At 43.7% G+C, this 20,612-nt stretch overlaps 1 protein-coding gene across 1 annotated transcript in view; it reads right to left on the bottom strand.

Moving 5' to 3' along the window:
- The window catches only part of ORC5 (origin recognition complex subunit 5), a 132,173-nt gene that overhangs the window by 97,318 nt on the left and 14,243 nt on the right, over positions 1-20,612 (bottom strand). The window contains exons 5-8 of the mRNA XM_015415071.1: positions 15,348-15,422; positions 14,315-14,426; positions 9,981-10,111; positions 2,320-2,368 (exon numbers count right to left, since the gene is read on the bottom strand). Coding sequence (XP_015270557.1) covers positions 2,320-2,368; positions 9,981-10,111; positions 14,315-14,426; positions 15,348-15,422 — 367 coding nt within the window. The remainder of the gene's footprint in view (positions 1-2,319; positions 2,369-9,980; positions 10,112-14,314; positions 14,427-15,347; positions 15,423-20,612) is intronic.

Here is a 20,612-nt window from a genome sequence, read left to right as displayed (position 1 = left end):
ATGCGAAATGCTGGCCTGGATGAATCACAAGCGGGAATTAAGATTGCTGGGGAAAAGATCAACAACCTCAGATATGCAGATGATACCACTCTAATGGCTGAAAGTGAAGAGGATCTAAAGAGCCTCTTGCTCAGAGTAAAAGAGGAGAGCGCAAAAGTGGGCTTGAAGCTCAACATCAAAAAAACTAAGATCATGGCATCCGGCCCCATCACTCCTTGGCAAATAGAAGGGGAAGTCGTGGAAGTAGTGACAGACTTCACGTTCCTGGGATCCCAGATCACCACAGACTGTGACTGCAGCCATGAAATTAAAAGACGCCTGCTCCTTGGGAGGAAAGCGATGGCGAACCTAAACAGCATGATAAAAAGTAGAGACATCACCCTGCCAACAAAAGTCCGCATGGTCAAAGCAATGGTATTCCCAGTAGTCATGTATGGCTGCGAGAGTTGGACTATAAGGAAGGCCGAGCGCCGAAGAATAGATTCTTTTGAACTATGGTGCTGGAGAAGACTCTTGAGAGTCCCTTGGACTGCAAGAAGAACAAATCAGTCAATCCTCAAAGAAATCAACCCTGACTGTTCCCTGGAAGGCCAGATAATGAAACTGAAGCTCAAATACTTTGGCCACCAAATGAGAAGGGAGCACTCACTGGAAAAGACCCTGATGCTGGGAAAGATTGAAGGTCAAAGAAGACGGGGACGGCAAAGGATGAGATGGTTAGACAGTGTCAGCGATGCAACGAACATGAAATTGAGCCAACTTCGGAGGACGGCGGAAGACAGGAGAGCCTGGCGGGAGATTGTCCATGGGGTCGCGAAGAGTCGGACCCGACTGTGCGACTGAACAACAACAACAATGTATAGTATGATGTCAGTGCCAACATTAACAATAAATACCCCTAGCCCCAATCTACACTATACAGCTATAACCAGATTTGCAACAGCCCAAGAAGACATTGCTCAGCTTGCCCCTCCAAAGGTTGTATATGTTCAGACTAGGGGTGTGCATTTAGCATAAACCAAACAAAAAAAATACCCGGAAAATACCTTATTGGTATGAGAGCTCCCAGCACCCCGGGCAATCCTGGGCTGGTGAGTTCACCCAGAAAGTATTTAAGGATACTGCCCTTTAAATGCTTTCGGAGTTCTCAAAGCCGTGGAGTCACGCAGCTTTCAGAAGGGACCACAAGCTCTTTAAATGCCTTTTCCCCATCCACTGATTTTAGGGGAGGATGGGGGCACCTTCTTTTGGGGCCCACAGAATTGGACCCTCTGTTCCAATCTTTTTGAGACCCGGGGGGAGGGGGGCTGAGGAAAGGCACTAGCAGCTATGCTGCAAATTTGGTGCTTCTACCTCAAAAAATGCCCCCTCAGAGCCCCAGATCGATTCTCCATTATACCCTATGGAGACCATTGACTATAATGTTCCCCATAGGGTACAATGGAGCTGGGGGAAAATTGGGATTCCCGAATATTTCCCAAAGCTGAAAAACATACCGATATTGGGATTTGGGAATATCAGGAAATACTGATATGTTCAGGTTCAATATACCTGAACCCGAAAAATACAGAGTGGTTTCTTGGGCGGCTTTTTTGCACACCCCTAGTTCAGACATGGCTAAAAATGTGTTAACTCCAAAACTGAAAGAGAGGAACACTGGAACACATATGAGGCAGCCTTAAGCCAAGTCAATTCATTGGTTCACTAAGGTCAATATTCCCTGCTTTGACTGGCGGCGGCAGCTATCGAAGGTCTCAGGTGGAGGTCTTTCACATCACCTGCTACCTTGATCCTTTTAACTGGAGTTTCTGGGAATCAAACCTGGAACCTTCTGCATGCAAGGCAGATGCTCTGCCTTGGTGTAGTGGTGTAGTGGTTAAGTGTGCCGACTCTAATCTGGGAGAACCGGGTTTGATTCCCCACTCCTCCACTTGCACCTGCTGATGTGACCTTGGGTCAGTCACAAGCTCTGGCACAGCTGTCCTTGAAAAAGAGCAGTTTGTGCCAGAGTTCTCTCAGCCCCACCCACCTCACAGGGTGTCTGTTGTGGGGAGGGGAAGGGAAAGGAGTTTGTAAGCCGCTCTGAGACTCCAAGTGAAGGGCGGGGTATAAATCCAATCTCTTCTTCTTCTTCTTCCCTTCAGGCCTACAGGAGAGAAAAATGGAAGAGCTCCAGAATTCCTAACCATGGCTAGGTTATTAGGCAGCATTATGTCTGCACCAGGCTGATGAGAAACGTACTGTGATTCAGACCCAAGTCAGCTCTGCAGAGTCTAAAAAGAAGGATACTATTTGTTGCCACACATGTAAAACACTCACCTTTTCCCTGGATCACAGGCTCACAATACTTAGAAAAATTCAGCACAGCCTACAAGACAAAAAGAAGAGGTATTATGTGGTATAATTTAAATTCCTGTATCCCTGTTTGCTGAAAGGTATCACCCCCTTCAATCAGTTTCTGCCCCAGTAAGGAAATCACCACAGACCCTGATGGAACATATCAGCCAATGACACTTATACAAAAGAGGGATAAAGATCACTACCAGAAGATGGAGAGTTGGCTGCCAAGAGCTAGAAAAGCTGAAGGCAAACCAGGGGGCAATATACCTCATCCCTAGGCTTAGAGTACAAATTCTGGCAGAACGCAATGGTTGCCTCCAGTTCAGGGGCACTATCAGAATCCAAGAATTCCTCTCCAGCTCAGGGTGTGATCTCATCAGGAGAAGACTTACTGCTCCCCGTCTCCTTCCCTCCCAGTCTCCAGATTGGCTGCTATCCTCGACTGGCTGCTGTGGCTGAGGAACTGACATAAAGGGAGAGGGAAGGCAGGTGCTGTTCCTGAGGAATCCCAGGAAGTAGATCTTCCCACAATGCTGGCAACTAAGACTCCACAAGAGCAAACAATGCTCTGTTTGGGGGGGGGGGGGGATAGACAGAGACAGAAAGAGGAGAAAGACCAACCCCAAATTGCTACCACCTTGCTTTCAAACGAAGAGGTCAATCTTACATAGACAAATACATGCCCACAGCAGACCCCGCCACTGCTTGCTCTTTATTGAAAATGTTAACTCCTTTGCTGAATGGATGGTGAAAGATCTGATGCATAATGTCATAAATGATCTTGACGACCCTTTGTGACAGATGGCCTCTAGTTCCACCCTCCATGAATCCCAGCAAATCCCTGCCTACAAAGGGAATAGGCCAATACTAAGCATTTTCAGCCGATGAGAGGCTGTGAAACCTCTGGAAGGGTAGGAGGAGGACAGTAAAGTGGAGGTAAGCCGTTGCCTCAGATATGGCTTGGGGAAGCAGCAGAGAAACAGGAAAAAATTACCAGAATAGTTAGGTGAAGGACAAGAACTCAGACATCTATAGTATAAGTACACAGGACTCAGGGGCCAATAAAGAGGCAGGTATAGAGCATGCATCCTTTGTTGTCTTAGGGAAATGCATTCTGTGTTACCTTAGGGAAACAGTAGGCTAAGGATTGAGGGAAATATCCCAAGACACAGGTTTACCCCATTTCAATAGGCTGAGATTCTTGGGTTTAAGGAGGAGTTCCAAATGAATTCATTCTTTCTCTCTGACAGAAACACCCTATGAGTTCAGTGAAACTGTGTGTGAAACTGTAACTTTTCAAAGCAGAGTTCCCTTGTCTCTTGCTGTAATACCCAATAACTTGTTACATTCCTTGTCTTAGCCACCAAACCGCTAAACATTTAGTTCTACTAAAGAAGAGACAAACTTTCTTTCATGTTTGTTGTGAAAGGAACATATCGGTGTGAAATCACTCCAGAAGGGGAAATACTAGACAGAAGTGGGGACCTGCAACAAAATGTTGCATAATGTGTTGTAGTTTGAATTGTGTGTTAACTTACAGTGCCAGCCCGCTTCACCATCTGAAAAGGCTAACACATATGATAATGAATCAGTGTTGGCTGTAGGGATCCAAATGCATCATTTATCTTGTCTTGGTGATACTTCTCCCTGTTGGTGGTGCTCCATCACTGGTTTCAATTTTCTGCCACTTGTGGATGATTGCAACACTTTGTATCTTCATTTAGGTAAATTTCCCTTGCTCGAAAGCCAGTCGAGTCCGACTCTAGGGTTGCGGTGCTCATCTCTGTTTCAAAGCCGAAGAGCCAGCACTGTCCGAAGACATTTCCGTGGTCATGTGGCCGGCATGCCTAAACACCAAGGCGCACGGAACGCTGTTACCTTCCCACTGAAGTGGTACCTATTTATCTACTTGCAATTTCTTGCTTTCGAACTGCTAGGTTGGCAGGAGCTGGAACTAGAGACGGGAGCTCACTCCGTCATGCGGCAACTCGGGTCTTGAACTGCTGAACTACTGACCTTCCACAGCCTGCAGTTCAGCGTCTTAACCACTTGAGCCACCGCAGCTCCTTCATTTGGTTCATGGTAAAAATGGATTGAATATTCTACTGGCAATCTTCCTTGTTCTTTTGCTGTTTCTTCTTCTGTGTGCAATATTTCTTTCATATGTGCATTAATTCTACATTACGGTTTGTATTTTCGGTTCTTTGCATTCTTTTTTTTTTACTTTAAACTTATTTGATTTTCACTAATATATAGGACATTTTAGGAAGGGAAGGACATGGGGAAGGGGATAAGACAAAGCAAAATTTCCCATCAAGCTTATATAGTAGCTATTACAATACAATTTCCATCTTAAATCTTTGTTTCCCTACCTCTTTCATTTATATAATTTCTAAAGCTATAGATGATTAATCCAATCACTAAAATCTTCTGTTAACGGTTCCTGAAAAAGGACATATTCTTTACAGTTCAAATTATATTTATTCTAAGTTTATAGTGACTATAATCCATTATTCATAATTTTCCTTTTCAGTTTCTTTTCACCCATTCATAAAATGGTATCCAATTTTCTCTCACAAGTTCTTTGCATTCTTATTTGATTTACTTTAGTAGTATCTATAATATATACCTGGCCATATTCTGGCAGTCTTTGATAATCTGGGTAAAGGTTTGTTATGCTATGGTACACAAATCCCTGAATATGGAAGTAGAAATTTCCATGGCCTGGTGCATTATGTATTTGAGTTCCCACTGAAACGAATGAAAGTGTGCTATTGTATTGATGAATGTTTTCTAAGAAATGCTGTGAAAGAGGATGCTGTCCATTTAAGAGTGTTTTAAGTAATGTTGGGCACCGTGATGGCAGAATGGTTACTTTTTCATTGTGGCAGCAACTGTTATAGTGATCTCTTGATTTTTCAGTTATGAAATGCTTTGCAGTGGTGATAGATATGCATCATGCCTCCTATATCATAAATAATAATATGTTCTGCATTTAAGTGCTTTTGGTTTTTCCATATATAAAGGTATGTTGTGTTCTCCAACTGCATTGTTGGCATGATGTGTCAAAATATCAATATTCTTTGTTTCTGTTGGCTGTGTATGAATGCATTTTTTCTGCATGTATTTTTAGACTAATGTCTTTTTCATAGTATAGTTGGGTTACTGTTTAAATGGTTTTTTTGGAATAACTGATTTGCTAGCTTTTTGGATTTTCTCATTTTGGCAGGGTGTCCTCTTTTGTGAGGTACTTTTGGCATTGTATTGTTTAGTATGGTACTGATGAGGGATTGTTGTTTCTGACAAAAAAGGCAGAGATTCTTTCAATTGTTCTGAGTGGTGCCCTCTTAAGGAAAGAGGCAGCTCTGTGACAGCCTTCTGTGAAGGGAAGGGAGTGGCAGTTGGAGCCGACTTTCCCCTTTTCCCCTTTGTTTCCCCCTTTTTCTTTATTGAACACTGGAAAGAGAGCCGGCTAGCCTTGTTCAGTTCCCTTGTGCGTAGTCAGCCAGCCAACTGACGTTGGCTTCAAAGAGGAGTTTGCCTGGGAATTACAATCACTTTGTTCATGTGAGGTGAGATTTCAAAGATTGCCTTAATGGGTACTGCAGGTCTTGAGGTGCTACAGGTGTCCTGTACCACTTTCCTTCTGAGTGCCCTTGTCAGAAGCAGCTGTTTAAATGGCCACTGGTTTATCAGTGGATCAGCCTTTGCTTGTTCAGTCTCTCGCCTTGCCGTGGAGAATTGTGTAGTTGCAAGGCTCCAGTCTTCTTCAGCCAGAGATGAGTGCACATTCACCCACAGCACCACAGCTGCCTTTGGCAGTTTATTTGCCTGTCAGGGTTGCTAAGGAACATTTTAAAAGCTGGGGTGTACAAACTGACACTGGTTGGAGGAAATCCCACCTCCTCTCCACCTGCCCCCTACCTCTCAGTCACTGCGCCCACTCATCCATTAATAATGCCTCAGCTGTCCTTTTATAACTTCCCTCTGGCTTCTACTCAGTCAGAAGAGAGATGCAGTGGGAAGAAGCAGTGCCCAAGCTGGTGAGGGGGGAGAAGAAGTTAGAAGCCGGAGATAATGTTTTTAAAGGACAGCAGAGCCTGCAGCTACAGAGACTGGGTGAGAATGATCATTCCCTCCCGTTCGCAGGGCTTTGTAGTTGCAGGCTCAGATATCTTTTAAAACTTCCCCCTGCTATTTATGCATGCTGCAGGAAAAACAGCATTGGAGATGGGTGGGTGGCAGTGAGGAATGCTCCCCGATCCCACCTCCAGTTCTGCTGTTGCTTCCTCCCCTCTTCCCCCACCCATTATCTCTCTCTCTGTGTCTCTCTCATTCTCAGCCAGTCTGTCTTTCTCAAGCTGATGGAGGGAGAGAAGCAGTTAGAAGCCTCCCCCACCAAGAAAGTTTTAAGAGGACAGTGGAGCCCACAGCAAAAGAGCAAAAGAGGTAGGAGTGAGAAGCTCAGATGCCTTGGAAGAGGAAGAGGAAGGAGAGGAAGGAGAGGAAGAAGAGGAAGAAGAGGAAGAAGAATGGATTCATATCTCGCGCTTCACTACCCAAGGAAGTCACAGAGCAGTTTACAATCCCTTCCCCTTCCCCTCTCCACACAGCTTACAATCCCTTTCCCTTGCCCTCTCAAGAACTGCCCTTGAGAAAACAGCTATGAAAGAACTTATGACTGACCCAAGGTCACACCAACAGCTGCATGTAGAGGAGTGGGGAATCAAACCCGATTCTCCCAGATTAGATCTGCGCTATTAACCACTACACCAAACTGGCTCTCTTGGCACCGTTCTTATTATTGTTTTTAAGTATTTTAAATGCTGTTTTAATTCAATTATATTGTATTTGCCTTTGATGTAAGCTGCCCTGAGCCTTACTCATAGGGAAGGGTGGCTGATAAATCAAACATGATAAAATAAATAAAATGCCCTCCTGATATTTAGCCATTCGTTCTGCAGGAGGAATCGTCCCCAATCCCAGCTCCAGATCTTCTATTGCTTCCTCCCCTCTTCCCCCTCTCTTTCTCTCTCTGGCTATCATCCAGTATATTTCTCACTGTTGATGAGGTGGGACCTGGAGCAGATCCCTGCAGCAGCCATTTCAAAAGGTATTGTGGAGGGAATTCAACCCTCAAGTTTATTTTTTACTTTTTGTTACATTTTGGATTTTTCTGCAGACCCACAAAGTCCCCTGAGTCTGTAGAAAAACCTGTTGGGGGAGAGTGTTCCCTCTGCTTGCGGAAATATCCACAGGCAGAGAGGACTGTTGAGAATTAGATATATAGATTACTTCAGATTCATATTCTACATTCCCAAACTTCTCTGTAATAACAGCAAGTAATTCAGCAGTTATATGTTAACACTGCCTTATTGATCACTTGCTATCCCACACCATAACTAAAATCAACTCAACAGAGTTTGAGTCCAGTGGCACCTTTAAGACCAACAAAGTTTTATTCAAAGTATAAGCTTTCGTGTGCAAGCACACTTCGCCAGACACAATGAAATAAAATGAAATCTCCTCAAGCCCCACTTACAGGAAAAAGAGGGTGGGGGGCAGCCATTACAAAGGCCCAGTCACAGCCAAGATGCATAAGTAGGGCTGAAAGTGGAAATGGTGGCCAGTAAGATCAATGAATGGCAGCAAATTAGCACGTAAATCCAAGGGTTAACATCTCGTTGTTAACACTTGCATTTATGCACTATTTGCTGCCATTTACTGATCTTACTGGCCACCTGAACCAATTTCAGCCCTACTTATGCATCTTGGCTGTGACTGGGCCTTTGTAATGGCTGCCCCCCACCCTCTTTTTCCTGTAAGTGGGGCTTGAGATTTCATTGTGTCTGAAGAAGTGTGCTTGCAGCATGAAAGCTTATATTTTGAATAAACCTTTGTTGGTCTTAAAGGTGCCACTGGACTCAAACTTTGTTCTGCTGCTTCAGACCAACACGGTTACCCACCTGAATCTTAAAATCAGCTCAGTCACTGCTACTGGAAGGTGGGATGAGGTAGCTGAGGAGCTGAGAAAGCACCTGGCTGTCACAACCTTTTTTATGGAAAGGTGAAGCATGGAGTTAATCCAAGCTGTCCAGGTGCCAGAGGAGAAGCTGGCTGCATTATTGGTACAAGATAACAGCAACACCCTAGTGTACCACTGGCACAAGAGAAGCACAAGAGGCCTGCCCTCAACTCAGTATTCAAGCAGAGACACTTCTCCTTGGGGAGAAGCTCCACATCTTGCAGGGCTCTCTGAACAAGCCCTTGAGTAAAACAAATGCATGTGGGGGTTGCAGGCCCCGTTAGAGCATCTTAATGTCGATTACATGCAGGGCAGTGGCTCTTACCTAGAAAGGACTACTGCCAGAATCCCACATTGTCACCTCAGGATTGCAAAGATGGCAAGGAAGACACAACAAATGTAATTCTCTTAGTCCAACTTTAACAGTGTCAGCATATGGCAAGGCAGAATGGTCCCATTTACAGGTCCATTTGGATGCACTCAGCAGCCTAGGGTTCAAGGTCTTTGGGGGCTCACTAATGCAACAGGCATTGACACAGTGAGCTGTGGAGATCCTGAAGTACTGGAATGCTTAGATGTGAAGCGGCTGATCACTGAAACATTTGTGCAGTGTTATCTCATTTCTTTTTAAGCAGAGTGGCACTTCAACTTGACTAAATTTTATCTTCTTTAGAAAAGAGAAAGGCCAATGGCTTTCCACATCCTACTGGTTATTTAGGGTGCTATCCAAAGGAGGAACCACCACCAACACCTCCAGACTTATGGCCAAATGGAAGGAAGTGGGGCAGGCACCACTGCAGCGCCTCTGTTCCATCTCTCAGAGAATGGCGCACAGGAGCAAGAGGAATGAGCAAGAGCTACCACAAGTGAAGGTGGCTTGGGGGAGGCGGCAAGACTCCAGTTGGAAGGACAGGCTGGCAAAGAGGGCAGCCATGCCACTCTCTCCACAGGGCTGCTACCTTTGCGGAAGGTTGGAGACCCTCTCTGGGCAGGCACATCTTGCCATGTTCCTCTTGGAAAGGGCATGGGAAGAGGCTAATGAGGAGCTGCCTGGGGTCTGTTCCAAAGGATGAGGACTCAGGAAGAGAAGAGGAGGGCCATCCCCTCTCCTCTCAGCAGGCCTGCAGAGGGCACTCCCTGTCCAGGAATTTGGTGCGATTGGGCCCACTCCCCCCACTCCCTGGGACTGTGATGATCTAACCAGTCAGTCAGTGAACTTCAGGGCTACTGAATCTCCTTAAAAGGATGTGTTCATCACAACCTATGATAACTCTGTCCACAGCCACCTCCTTTGGGGAAACAGAACCAAGATTTCCACAGCAGTTTAAAACTATGGTCCCATATTCAGTTAACAGCTCACACTGGTGTGTTATATGGCAAGGGAAGAGAGGTACCACTGCAAGAAAAAAAAATTAAAGTCCTGCTGAGCGTATACACACCGTTGGGCCTACTTGCAGCTCTCTAGTTTTGCAGCCTTAATTACTTACATAGCTTACATCTTAAGATACAATACAGCATCCATGATATGCCTGTGAGATAGTTTGCAAATTCCAACAGCAACAGCAAAATGACAACTGGCACATTTGTTAAGACAAATACCCAAGAGGCCCCTCACCAGATGTCGGAGCTCCTTCAGGTCTCTGCAGACTGGATAGAAGACACCAAGAAGGATATTTATGTATGCAGCATAGAAGTCATACGAATACTCTGGAGGATGATCATGGGACAGAATCTTTTGCAAGTGCCCTGTTAAAATAAAAATCAGAACAACATACTTTAAAGCTGACTGCTGCTTCACAATATTGCTGGCACATGATAAACTAAGCAGAAAGCTAACAACAAAAGCATTCACACGATGTAGTCACGCTAGCTTTTCCATACTTGAACCTCTCTAGGAAGCACCCTTTCTGGTTCGAACTTCTTTACAGGTAGTCAGGCATTAAAATCCCTTTACCTAGCAGTTTGAAAGCAAGAAATTGCAAGTAGATAAATGGGTACCACTTCGGTGGGAAGGTAACAGCGTTCCATGCACCTTGGTGTTTAGTCATGCCGGCCACATGACCACGGAAACGTCTTCGGACAGCGCTGGCTCTTCGACTTTGAAACGGAGATGAGCACCGCAACCCTAGAGTCGGATGTGGCTTTCGAGCAAGGGAACCTTTACCTTTACCTTTTTACAAATCCCAACAGTAACCCTAAGTACGCTGTGGCACCCCATGTTAAAGAGCATCAACTTGTTGCCAGAGGCGCTGCCTTTTACTCTTGGGTAGCCCCAATAGCAAGGGCACCCCACTTCTAACCTGACCCAGAGACCCATAAAACTCAGGCCAAGGAAGGCACTCTTGGTTCTGAAACACAGAGCTAGGGGTCTCCATTTTCAGGTGACAGGCAACCTCAGAGCAAGCCTCCAGTCTTCCCCCTCCACCCAGCAGAGATTATGTTTATGGAATAACAATGAGTTCTAGTAGGTAAAGTATCTACATTTCTAAAGTCTATTTAATTCTTTGTCTGAATACTTGTCTTTTCTACTCTGTCCCTCAAGATACCGGGATAAACCAATCAAGCATTCAAATTATTAACGATCCTTCCTGACGCTAATCAGGGACGTCTCCCACCTTTTGTTTACCCTGGCCAGGACCATTAGTGGCCAGATAATCCATTTAACTAGCCACCCAACACCTGGCTTCTATTGTTAAATCCAGACCCTGCCTCTCTGGAAGCTCATTGGTCACATCTAGGCCTTGCCCATCCTGATGCCACACACCCCTGGGACTCATCACCGGTCCAGGAAATCTATTGTTCTCACCTGAGACCAGCCCCCAGGACTGCCCATTGGTCTGCATTCTCTTCCATAGGGTATATCCCAGTGTAAACATGGCCTCAGCCCGTGTGTTTTCTGCCATAATCAAAATGGCAGTCCACCCCTAAGCTCTCTGAATTTAGGTCACAATCCATGGACCTCTGCACATCTGGACCAGGTTGTATAACCCCTCTATAAACTATCAATCACCTCTGGACCAGGTTGTATAACCCCTCTATAAACTATCAATCACCTCTGCTTCCTTAGTTCTACATTGTGTGTGTGTGTGTGTGTTTGAATATAAGAAATCATTATTTTAGCCACCCAGTTTCTGTGCCTATTCCTGGGTTCTTGGGAATTCTAACTCTGGTATACACAGGTCAGATCCTATAGATAAGCCAATTGCATATTAATAGTTATAATTCCCCATCTTTATTAAATAATAGAGCAATTTGGCTAACAAACTGGAAGCATATCAGCCCACTCTGGCTTGTGGTTCAAAGCGGTCTTTTATCTCCAAACTCAACACACCTGACTTTCAGGTGGAGAATCAACTGCTGGAAACACAACTTACAGTGATAACTAGGAGCATGGCAACATTAATCCACTCTGCCCTACTCCATGAGCTGGATCCTCCCACTCCACTGAGCTAAGTGCAGAGGAAAGTTTTTCATGTAGCTGAGTAGAGTGGTAGGATAAGACAATTCCCAGGTCATAAGCCTAAAAAATAATATTAAAATTATTCTGTTGCAAAGCCGGTTGCCAAAACAGTGACAAAAATCCATTTGTGAGAGGAACACATTCCTGACAATTACTGGAAAAGCAAAATAATTTAGACTCAAGTTCAATACACATGAAGCTGCCGTATACTGAATCAGACAATTTGTTCATCAAGGTCAGTATTGTTTACTCAGACTGCCAGCACCTCTCCATGGTCTCAGGCAAAGGACTTTCACATCTCCTGCTGCTTGGTCTTTTTAACTGAAGGTGCTGGAGAACAAACCTGGGACTTTCTGCATGCCAACCAGAGGCTTTTCCACTGACCCACAGCCCCTCATGTTCTCAGATAAAATGGTGGGGCAGATAACAATACAAACTGCTTTGGGTCCCCACTGGGGAGAAAAGCAGGGTATAAAAGAAGTCCACAAAAAACAGAATGCCTATATATATATATATATATATCCACACCAACAATCATAGTAGCCATAGTCAGTTTAATTAAACCACACTTTTATGCAATGTTTAAACTGATTTAATGGCTTGGATCCTACTGAAAATCACAACTGACGGAAGGTAGCATGACTTTCTTGCCTTCCTCTTCCTGCTACAGCCCTGAATGGTGCTCATGGGACAATCACCCTCCTTCCATCATGACAAGTGTTAGACAGGATTCAACCCTATAACTGCATCCAGAGGTCATGAACAAATCATATTTGTTCAAAATGAGAATGAGCCTGAAATCTCTGGGTTCATGTGCCCCCTGAAGAACAAAGCCCGGTAATGATATTACTGTTGCACTGATAGCACTGAATCTCAGAATGAGAATTATTTCCCACAAGGAATGTAAAAATAAATCCACAGTACTGGGTTTTATTATCCTGTTAAATACCAAGTTAATCCTCTCAAGCAAGGAGTCTCAGGGTACGGATGGAAATGAGATCCCACTGAGGCCTATCATTGTTGTATTAGGATATTTAAAGTACTCTGCTTAAAAGAGATCGTGGATGTTTTGTCAGTAATCCACTGATTGCAGTGCAGACTTTATTAGGTAAAGGTAAAGGTTCCCTTGCTCGAAAGCCAGTCAAATCCGACTCTAGGGTTGCGGTGCTCATCTTCGTTTCAAAGCCGAAGAGCCAGCACTGTCTGAAGACGTTTCTGTGGTCATGTGGCCGGCATGACTCAACACCAAGGCGCACGGAACGCTGTTACCTTCCCACCGAAGTGGTACCTATTTATCTACTTGCAATTTCTTGCTTTCAAACGGCTAGATTGGCAGGAGCTGGAACTAGAGACGGGAGCTCACTCCATCATGCGGCACCCGGGTCTCGAACTGCTGAACTACTGATCTTTCACAGCCTGCAGTTCAGCATCTTAACCACTTGAGCCACCGCAGCTCCTGCAGACTTTATTACAGATAACAAAAAGTTTACTATCATTTGAAGTCTAGACTTTAAATTCTGGCTTACGGCACTCAGAAATAAGTTGACTTAATTCAAACATCAGTGGGAAAGAAAAAGTCAGTCTATGTAACAGATTTTTATAGTAAAGGTACCCATTCATCGTGTTCTGGAAGATGATAGGACTGAAAAAACATGTCAAGAATGGGCCATAGTGCAATTAATTATATGGACAAAAATGAAGAGGGTTGTGAAGCTCAGAACGTAAGGAGGTAGTGAGCGAGCCTGGAGAGGAAAGCAACAGCTCTCTTTGGTGCAGGTGGTTTAAGACAGGGCATGGCTGTGGAGAGCAAGGGCTGCCTAAGGAGTAGGGAACAGAGGAGGGTGGATCTTAGCACAAGGACCAGGTGTGGAACAGGGCTACCAAAAGGGAAGGAGACTGGCTAGAGAGACAAGGCACAGGAGACAGAGGTATGGGGGGGAAACAAGCCAGCCAGGAGGAAAAGAGAGAAGAAGTCAGAAAGATGGAGAAGAGTTACCTCAAGAAGATTCCTAGGCAAAGCGGCAGGTTACAGCATTAGCTCTTCTCCCTCCTACAGCGCTGTAAGCCTGAGGTGGGTGAAGCTAACCATTCCTTCAGGTGCTTGGACTGGTCAACTTGCAATAAAACAGCCTTTTCAAGAAAACAGTGACTGGGCTGGTGTGATATTCCCGTGCTTCCAGAGGGCATCACAGTTAGGTCCTGAGGCTCTGCTGTACTATCAGAGGAACTTTACTCTAGCAGAAGCAGCTTGATTTGTCTGCCCAAACCCAAAATAAAGCTACTAATCTATTCATTCTACAAAGAAGCATAAATTATTGCTGGAATAGTCCAAGGTCCATCTTGTCCAGCATTCTAACAGTACCCCAGGAAGATGCTTCTGGGAACTCACAAGAAGCCACAATGGCTGCTCCCAGTTTTGGTACCTAATAGAGAGTCCATTCAGTTTCAATCAACTTCAGATAATAATGTACGAGAATAATGTACGTTACCTATGCTGTAGTCTGGGAAATACAAAGGCATTGGTTCAAGGCATCCTGTATTGGGACGAAGAAGCTCCCACACAATATCACTAAGGAGAATCACAGTCACATTCTGGTCAGTCTATAAGAGAGATCATGAAGGAAGGGAAAGGGGAGGGGAAGGGTTGTTGGAGGGAAAAGGTGACCTTGTGGTTACATTTATAGTCCAAGGAAGGTTCATTAAGGGTTTTTTTAATCAAAACAAATGTATCTGATTCAGCATTTATTATAAACTGTTTGCATAATAATTTGCCTTCAGCAGCCTAATCAAGCAGCTAATACATTTGCAGGTACTTTTTTAAAAAAAATGGACAAGGATTCTTCTTTCTCTTTACTTTAAATATTTAGGCATTGTGAGCTTACATACCTCAATAGTCATCAGATGGCAACTTGCTTTTGCTAGAAAATTATTCTCATTGGAATACCATGCCCCATGGAGATGGGTAAGATGTGGGGGTTTTGTGTGTTTGTCTGTTTTGTTTTTATTTGATGGTTGGATTGGATCTGAGTTGTATGGGGGATGCAGGAGAGGGAATGTGGTCTGGGGGCCCGTGGGGTTTCTCAGCAGCCATAGTGGTAAGGACTGTATCCTGGTGACCAGACAGACAAGTTTTTATAGACTGAGAGAAAGAAAAACCCCTATCTTCCTCCAGGTAGCTGATGTGCCACAAACGACCTGGGGCACTGGTAAAATACTTGCAGATAAATCGGGTGTTGTGGGCTTCTTTGTAGTTATTGAGAAGTGACTACAAAAACAAAGGAATACTAAACAGAAGCATGGACCACTCACAAACTAAACTTGCTTGCAGTACAAGATAAGCTATCAATTTGAAGTCTGCCAAAATTACAACTTTTAGGGAGAAAATATTATGGAAATCACATCACTACTGTCATATGCTTATTAAAACGATACAGTCAACACCAGAGATTTGTTTGCTAAGAGTCTATCTAACGAAAGGGACTCAAAAACTTGAACTCAAGGTCATTGGACCAGGTTACTCACCAGTTCATTTAGTCTAAGAAAACCTGGCAGGATGTTTGCCTCCATCTCCCTGAGCTGCTCTGCTTTATCCAAAACCTTCAAACAAAGGAAGTATGTGTTATACAATAATAATTCCAGAGGAGTAGCCATGTTAATCAGTTGCAGAAAATATAAATAGGAGTCTTGTGGAACCTTAACGGTCATACATAAGGAACCAACAACACTCAACAGTATATATACATACAAATTACAGTTAAGTTCAACTCATACTTGTGTACATTTACTTATCTAAGTATAAAACATTCTATAATGAAAAACAACAACCATCTCTGTCAGAACAATACAAACCGTAGAACAAAGGAGAGTAAAAAATGTCCAATGAAATTTTACAGTCTTTATACTTGTGGAGAGAGATGTCTTTTAGGATGCAAGGATGTAATACTTCCAGGACCTCGTGATTAGTAAGATATACTGAATCTTAAAGGTTAACACAATTTTATTTCAGCATAAGCGCTGATGGACTACAGTCCCTTCTTCAATTGTGCGCTGCTGACACCTGAAGAAGTGGGCCCTAGTTTGCAAAAGATTATACTGTAATAAAATCTTATTACTCTTTATGGTGCTATATGAGACAAAAGCTTATCTCCTACCAACAGCTGCCATTTCATACAACAAAGTGTCTACCATATCTCGTATTATGTGTGGTGCTAAGTGCCGTCAAGTTGCTTCCTATTTATGGCGACCCAATGAATTAATGGCCTCCAAAATGTCCTATCATTAACAGTCTTGGTTCAGGTCCTGCAAACTGAGGGCCGGGGCTTCCTTAACTAAGTCAATCCATCTCATCCTGGGTCTTCCTCTTTTCCTACTCCCTTCGACTTTTCCTAGAATTACCATATTTTCTTGTATTCTCATAATTTTAAAGGTAAATGTAAAGGTTCCCTTGCTCGAAAGCCAGTCAAATCCGATTCTAGGGTTGCGGTGCTCATCTCCGTTTCAAAGCCGAAGAGCCAGCACTGTCCGAAGACATTTCTATGGTCATGTGGCCGGCATGACTAAACACCAAGGGGCACGGAACGCTGTTAACTTCCCACTGAAGTGGTAACTATTTATCTACTTGCAATTTCTTGCTTTCGAACTGCTAGATTGGCAGGAGGTGGAACTAGAGACGGGAGCTCACTCTGCATTGTGGCACTCGAGTCTCGAACTGCTGAACTACCGACCTTCCACAGCCTGCAGTTCAGCATCTTAACCACTTGAGCCACCGCAGCTCCTTTCCTCATAATTTTACCAAAGTACAATAGCCTCAGTTTGAACATTTTAGCCATCCAGGCTCTCAGCTTGTTCTTTCTAATAATATTCGGACAATATTCTCATCACAAAGCTAAATTCCATTCTCTACAAAAACAGCATGGTATTTTCAAGGAAGCAGGTCATTATGGTAAAATAGTATCCTTTGCCAAAATAAAAGTGATGAAGGCATGTTTACAATGGTGTGGACCCAATTAATAAATATATAGGCAGAACATTATAATGTTCAAAGCACCTGATGTACATTTTCCTCGTAATTCTTACAATAACCTTGTAAGGGAAGTCTGTGTTATTCTCCCCATATTGAAGATGGGGTGTGTGTGACTAACTATGGCTAAGGCCATTGCAAAGACAATGGGATTTATGGCTATTAGCTCAAATTCTTAACCATTATCCTACACTATATATTAAGATACATCATATTAATTACAATTCCAAACACACAAGAGTAGAAACATGAAGGACACATTGTTCTCAACACAAGCGTAAACATCAGGTTTTATTGGCACCATCCTTCGCCGGGCAGAATGAATCATTTTGCAACTCATGATTAATCATGATTGTTCCATACCTGTGCTTAGACTAAGAAGCCACTGCAAAAGACCGACCATTTATCTTAATTTTCCCTGAATTAATTGAGGCTGAAATATCTTATGTTATTTACCAATGAAACCGAAATAGAATAGATTCGTTTTGCCAGCTTGAGCTACCAGAATGCAAGTTCTTCCATCAATCTCCATTTAAACCGACCCATAATAAATCCATAAGACACAGGTTAATTCACATAAATTGATTTCCACCCACTCTTGTCTGTTTTCATGCAGAGCAGAGTAAGACACTCTAATTTAACACTTAATTTTACTGATTTAACAATCAATAGAATTGATTGTTCTGCGGCATCTGAGGCCCCACCCTGGTCTTTCTACAATCTGTTTTCTAGTAATATCTAATATACAATAAGGAACATTTTTTAACATAAACTGCAAACACTGCAACTGAAACCAGTTAACTGATATTGTTAAATGAGTAGCCTCCTCCAAACTGCATTTTTAGCATTTCAATCGGAATTTTGTAGTAGGATAATGTTTTACTTTTTGCTTAAAAGGGTTATTTTCTTAGAAGTACTCTGGCTTATAAAGCACTCTGATAAATTTCAGGCAAGGCATTTATAAAAAATATCTCCCTGTGGCTGGCCCCCGTAGCAGTCTGGGCATCACTTCACTATGGCAAGATTCCATACTGTGATAGTAAGTGTACATGGGAATTGCACCAGGTGGGCCAACTGCAATGACTGGGTGGAAAGGAACAGTATGAATGATCCAATGCACCCAGCTCTGATGCTTTCTGGTGCACTCAGGGGTCTCGCCATGGGAAAGCAGCTCCTGTGCTCTTGGGAGTTAAACGTGAACAGCACCCCTCCTTCAAAAGAAAAGTCACTGCGTTTCCAACTTCCCTTTCTACTCATCATGACACTGACATGTACGTGACCATGTAGTTCCAAAGACTTGACAACGATTAACAATTTTACAATGATCGGGGCTCTTTTTTTAGCAGGAACTCCTTTGCATATTAGGCAACACACCCCTAATGTAGCCAGTCCTCCACCGGCACATGCGCACACTGTGGTGAGGGGAAAAAATTCCGTTTGCCACGGAAGTGGCGCCTAGCAATTGCCAGTGTGATTGCGCCGTGCCGCTTCTTCGCTGCACTACAGGATAGCCATGTGATCGGCACCTCCACAGGACATGTGATCGGGCTGCCACGCGTTACTTTGCTCCAGGGCAAACAGCCACGCTTCCCCCCTGCATTTTCCGGCCTGTGTGACCGGGACCCTTGTGTCTCAAACTGTGTCAGGGGTTGGGATGGGAGAGTTCTGTGATGGTTCATTAATACATGCAAACCCTCATCTGATGTCTTTTGAGGTTTGTGTGTTTTCCCCCACACACATAAATGCTGAATGGTACGTTGAGGCTGAGTGGTAGGTTGAGGCTCAGGATTACTTGCATCGTGACAATCAGGGTTTAAATTTAGGGCATACCCGATCTTATCTCAGTATCTAATACATTACACTGCCCCTTTAACCATTAAAAGTTGCTATGTACAGCCCAATTCTAAGCATATTTCTTCAAATGCAAATCCAGTTAAATTCAGTGGGACATTCTCCCTTCTAAGAGTGTTTAGGACTGTAGCCTTTAATACAAATAGGGTTTTATTGCTAACCTCTGCTGTGTATGCCAAGAATGTAAATGTCTCAAGGCTATTTGCATTGAGCGTCTTAAAACTGAAGTTGTCAATAATCTGAAACTTTCTTCTTGAAACTCTGACTACATTCCATTGCATCTAGTTCTTTAAGATATAGATGTTCTATTCTAAAGCTTTTATTTTTCCTTGTTATTAGCAGTCTTCCATCTGGAGCCAAAAAAATAAAACGAAATATTCATTATATTAATTAACCTGGCTTGATCATGCAGTTCTGCTTGCAACTCTGTCATCATGGTACTAAACATGGAATAATTATGGCCAGTCAGGCTTTATGCCAACTTAAGTGCTTTCTGCAGTCATTATTTTGTAGTTTCCAAAAATGTCTTTCTTTTTTTTTCCAGTTTAAAAAATAGTGATATAATCTGGTCAACATGGAGCTAAAAGATCAAAGAGCAATCTGTTTTAAAGGAACCTTTGCAGAACTGATCCAGATTTTTTATATGCAGAATTGTTTTTATTATTTTAGAAGAAGAGATTAGATTTATACCCCGCCCTTCACTACCCAAAGGAGTCTCGGAGAGGCTTACAATCTCCTTTCCCTTCCCCTCCCCACAACAGACACCCTGTGTGAGGTAGGCTGGGCTGAGAGAGCTCTCCCAAGAACTGCTCATGAGAGAACAGCTCTGAGAAAGTTATGACTGACCCAATCATAACCCGCCATGACTCAGGTACAGGACCTTCCTCTTCGTTGGATTCAACTTCAGCCAGCTCTGTTGCAAACATCCAGTCACAGCCTCTAATGTCCTGTCCCAGCCGGGCCTTCAGGGTAAAGTGGTCTGACCATGGGAACACGTCAGTGGCCACCAGATGCGCATTTATCCCCATGACAAAAATACGATCTAGCATGTGGCCTGCTTGATGTGTAGGAGCTGATACAAACTGGGAGTGTCCCAATGCCACCATCGATGACACTAGGTCCCTGGCCTGAGAGGAGGTTGCATCATTGGTATGAACACTCAAACCCCCCAGAACTAAAAGTCTGGGGTACTCCAAAGCCCAGCCAGATATATCCTCCAACAAGCCTGGCAGGGTATGTTTGGTGTTTTTCTTTAGAGTTATTCTGATTTTCAATATTAACAATTCATGGACTGTACCACAATCAGCTTCTGGTCTTGTTTTAGCAGACAGAATACAGCTTTTCCATCTTCTGCTTCCAGTTTTGTAATCTATTTAATCTCTGTATTGGCCATCCAATGATGTCTATCCTTAGCTGACCCATTTAATTTTTCTGTACTACAGTCCCCCTTCAGTAACACATTTAACAGACAACGTGCTGATAGTGGCCATTTGTCCTCTTTTTTAATGGGACAACCCTCGTTTAAGTCACATTCTGTACCAAAATGCTAAGGGGCACCATACACTCGGCTTTTCTTCCTAGAGAAGCAGAAGATTGGACAAGGAGGGTTGATTGCTCTTCCCTGTTGTCTTTGACACTCACATTGGATTGTGCCAGAACTCACCTAGTTACTCATGATAGCTGTGGTACTCAGGTGGTGACTGGCTGGCTAGAGCTGAATGACATTTGGCTCTGCTAAGATCCCATTGTAAAGGTTCCCCCTGCTGGCATGCAGAGATTTCTGCAAAGGGCCAACTCTATAAGCTTTATTAATAGGTACTGCCCCATTTAAGGGCTCGGCTCCCTGGTTATGCTGGCAGTATATTTCCTGGATGGACGGGCTAAGCTCCCCCTCACTGCACTCCTACTGCAGAAGG

The sequence above is a fragment of the Gekko japonicus genome, unplaced genomic scaffold (genome assembly GCF_001447785.1).
Source record: "Gekko japonicus isolate JY-2015 unplaced genomic scaffold, Gekko_japonicus_V1.1 scaffold5, whole genome shotgun sequence".
In the NCBI taxonomy this organism is placed as follows: domain Eukaryota; kingdom Metazoa; phylum Chordata; class Lepidosauria; order Squamata; family Gekkonidae; genus Gekko; species Gekko japonicus.
Note: the sequence above shows the minus strand (reverse complement) of the source record. Positions and strands in the feature narration are given on the sequence as shown.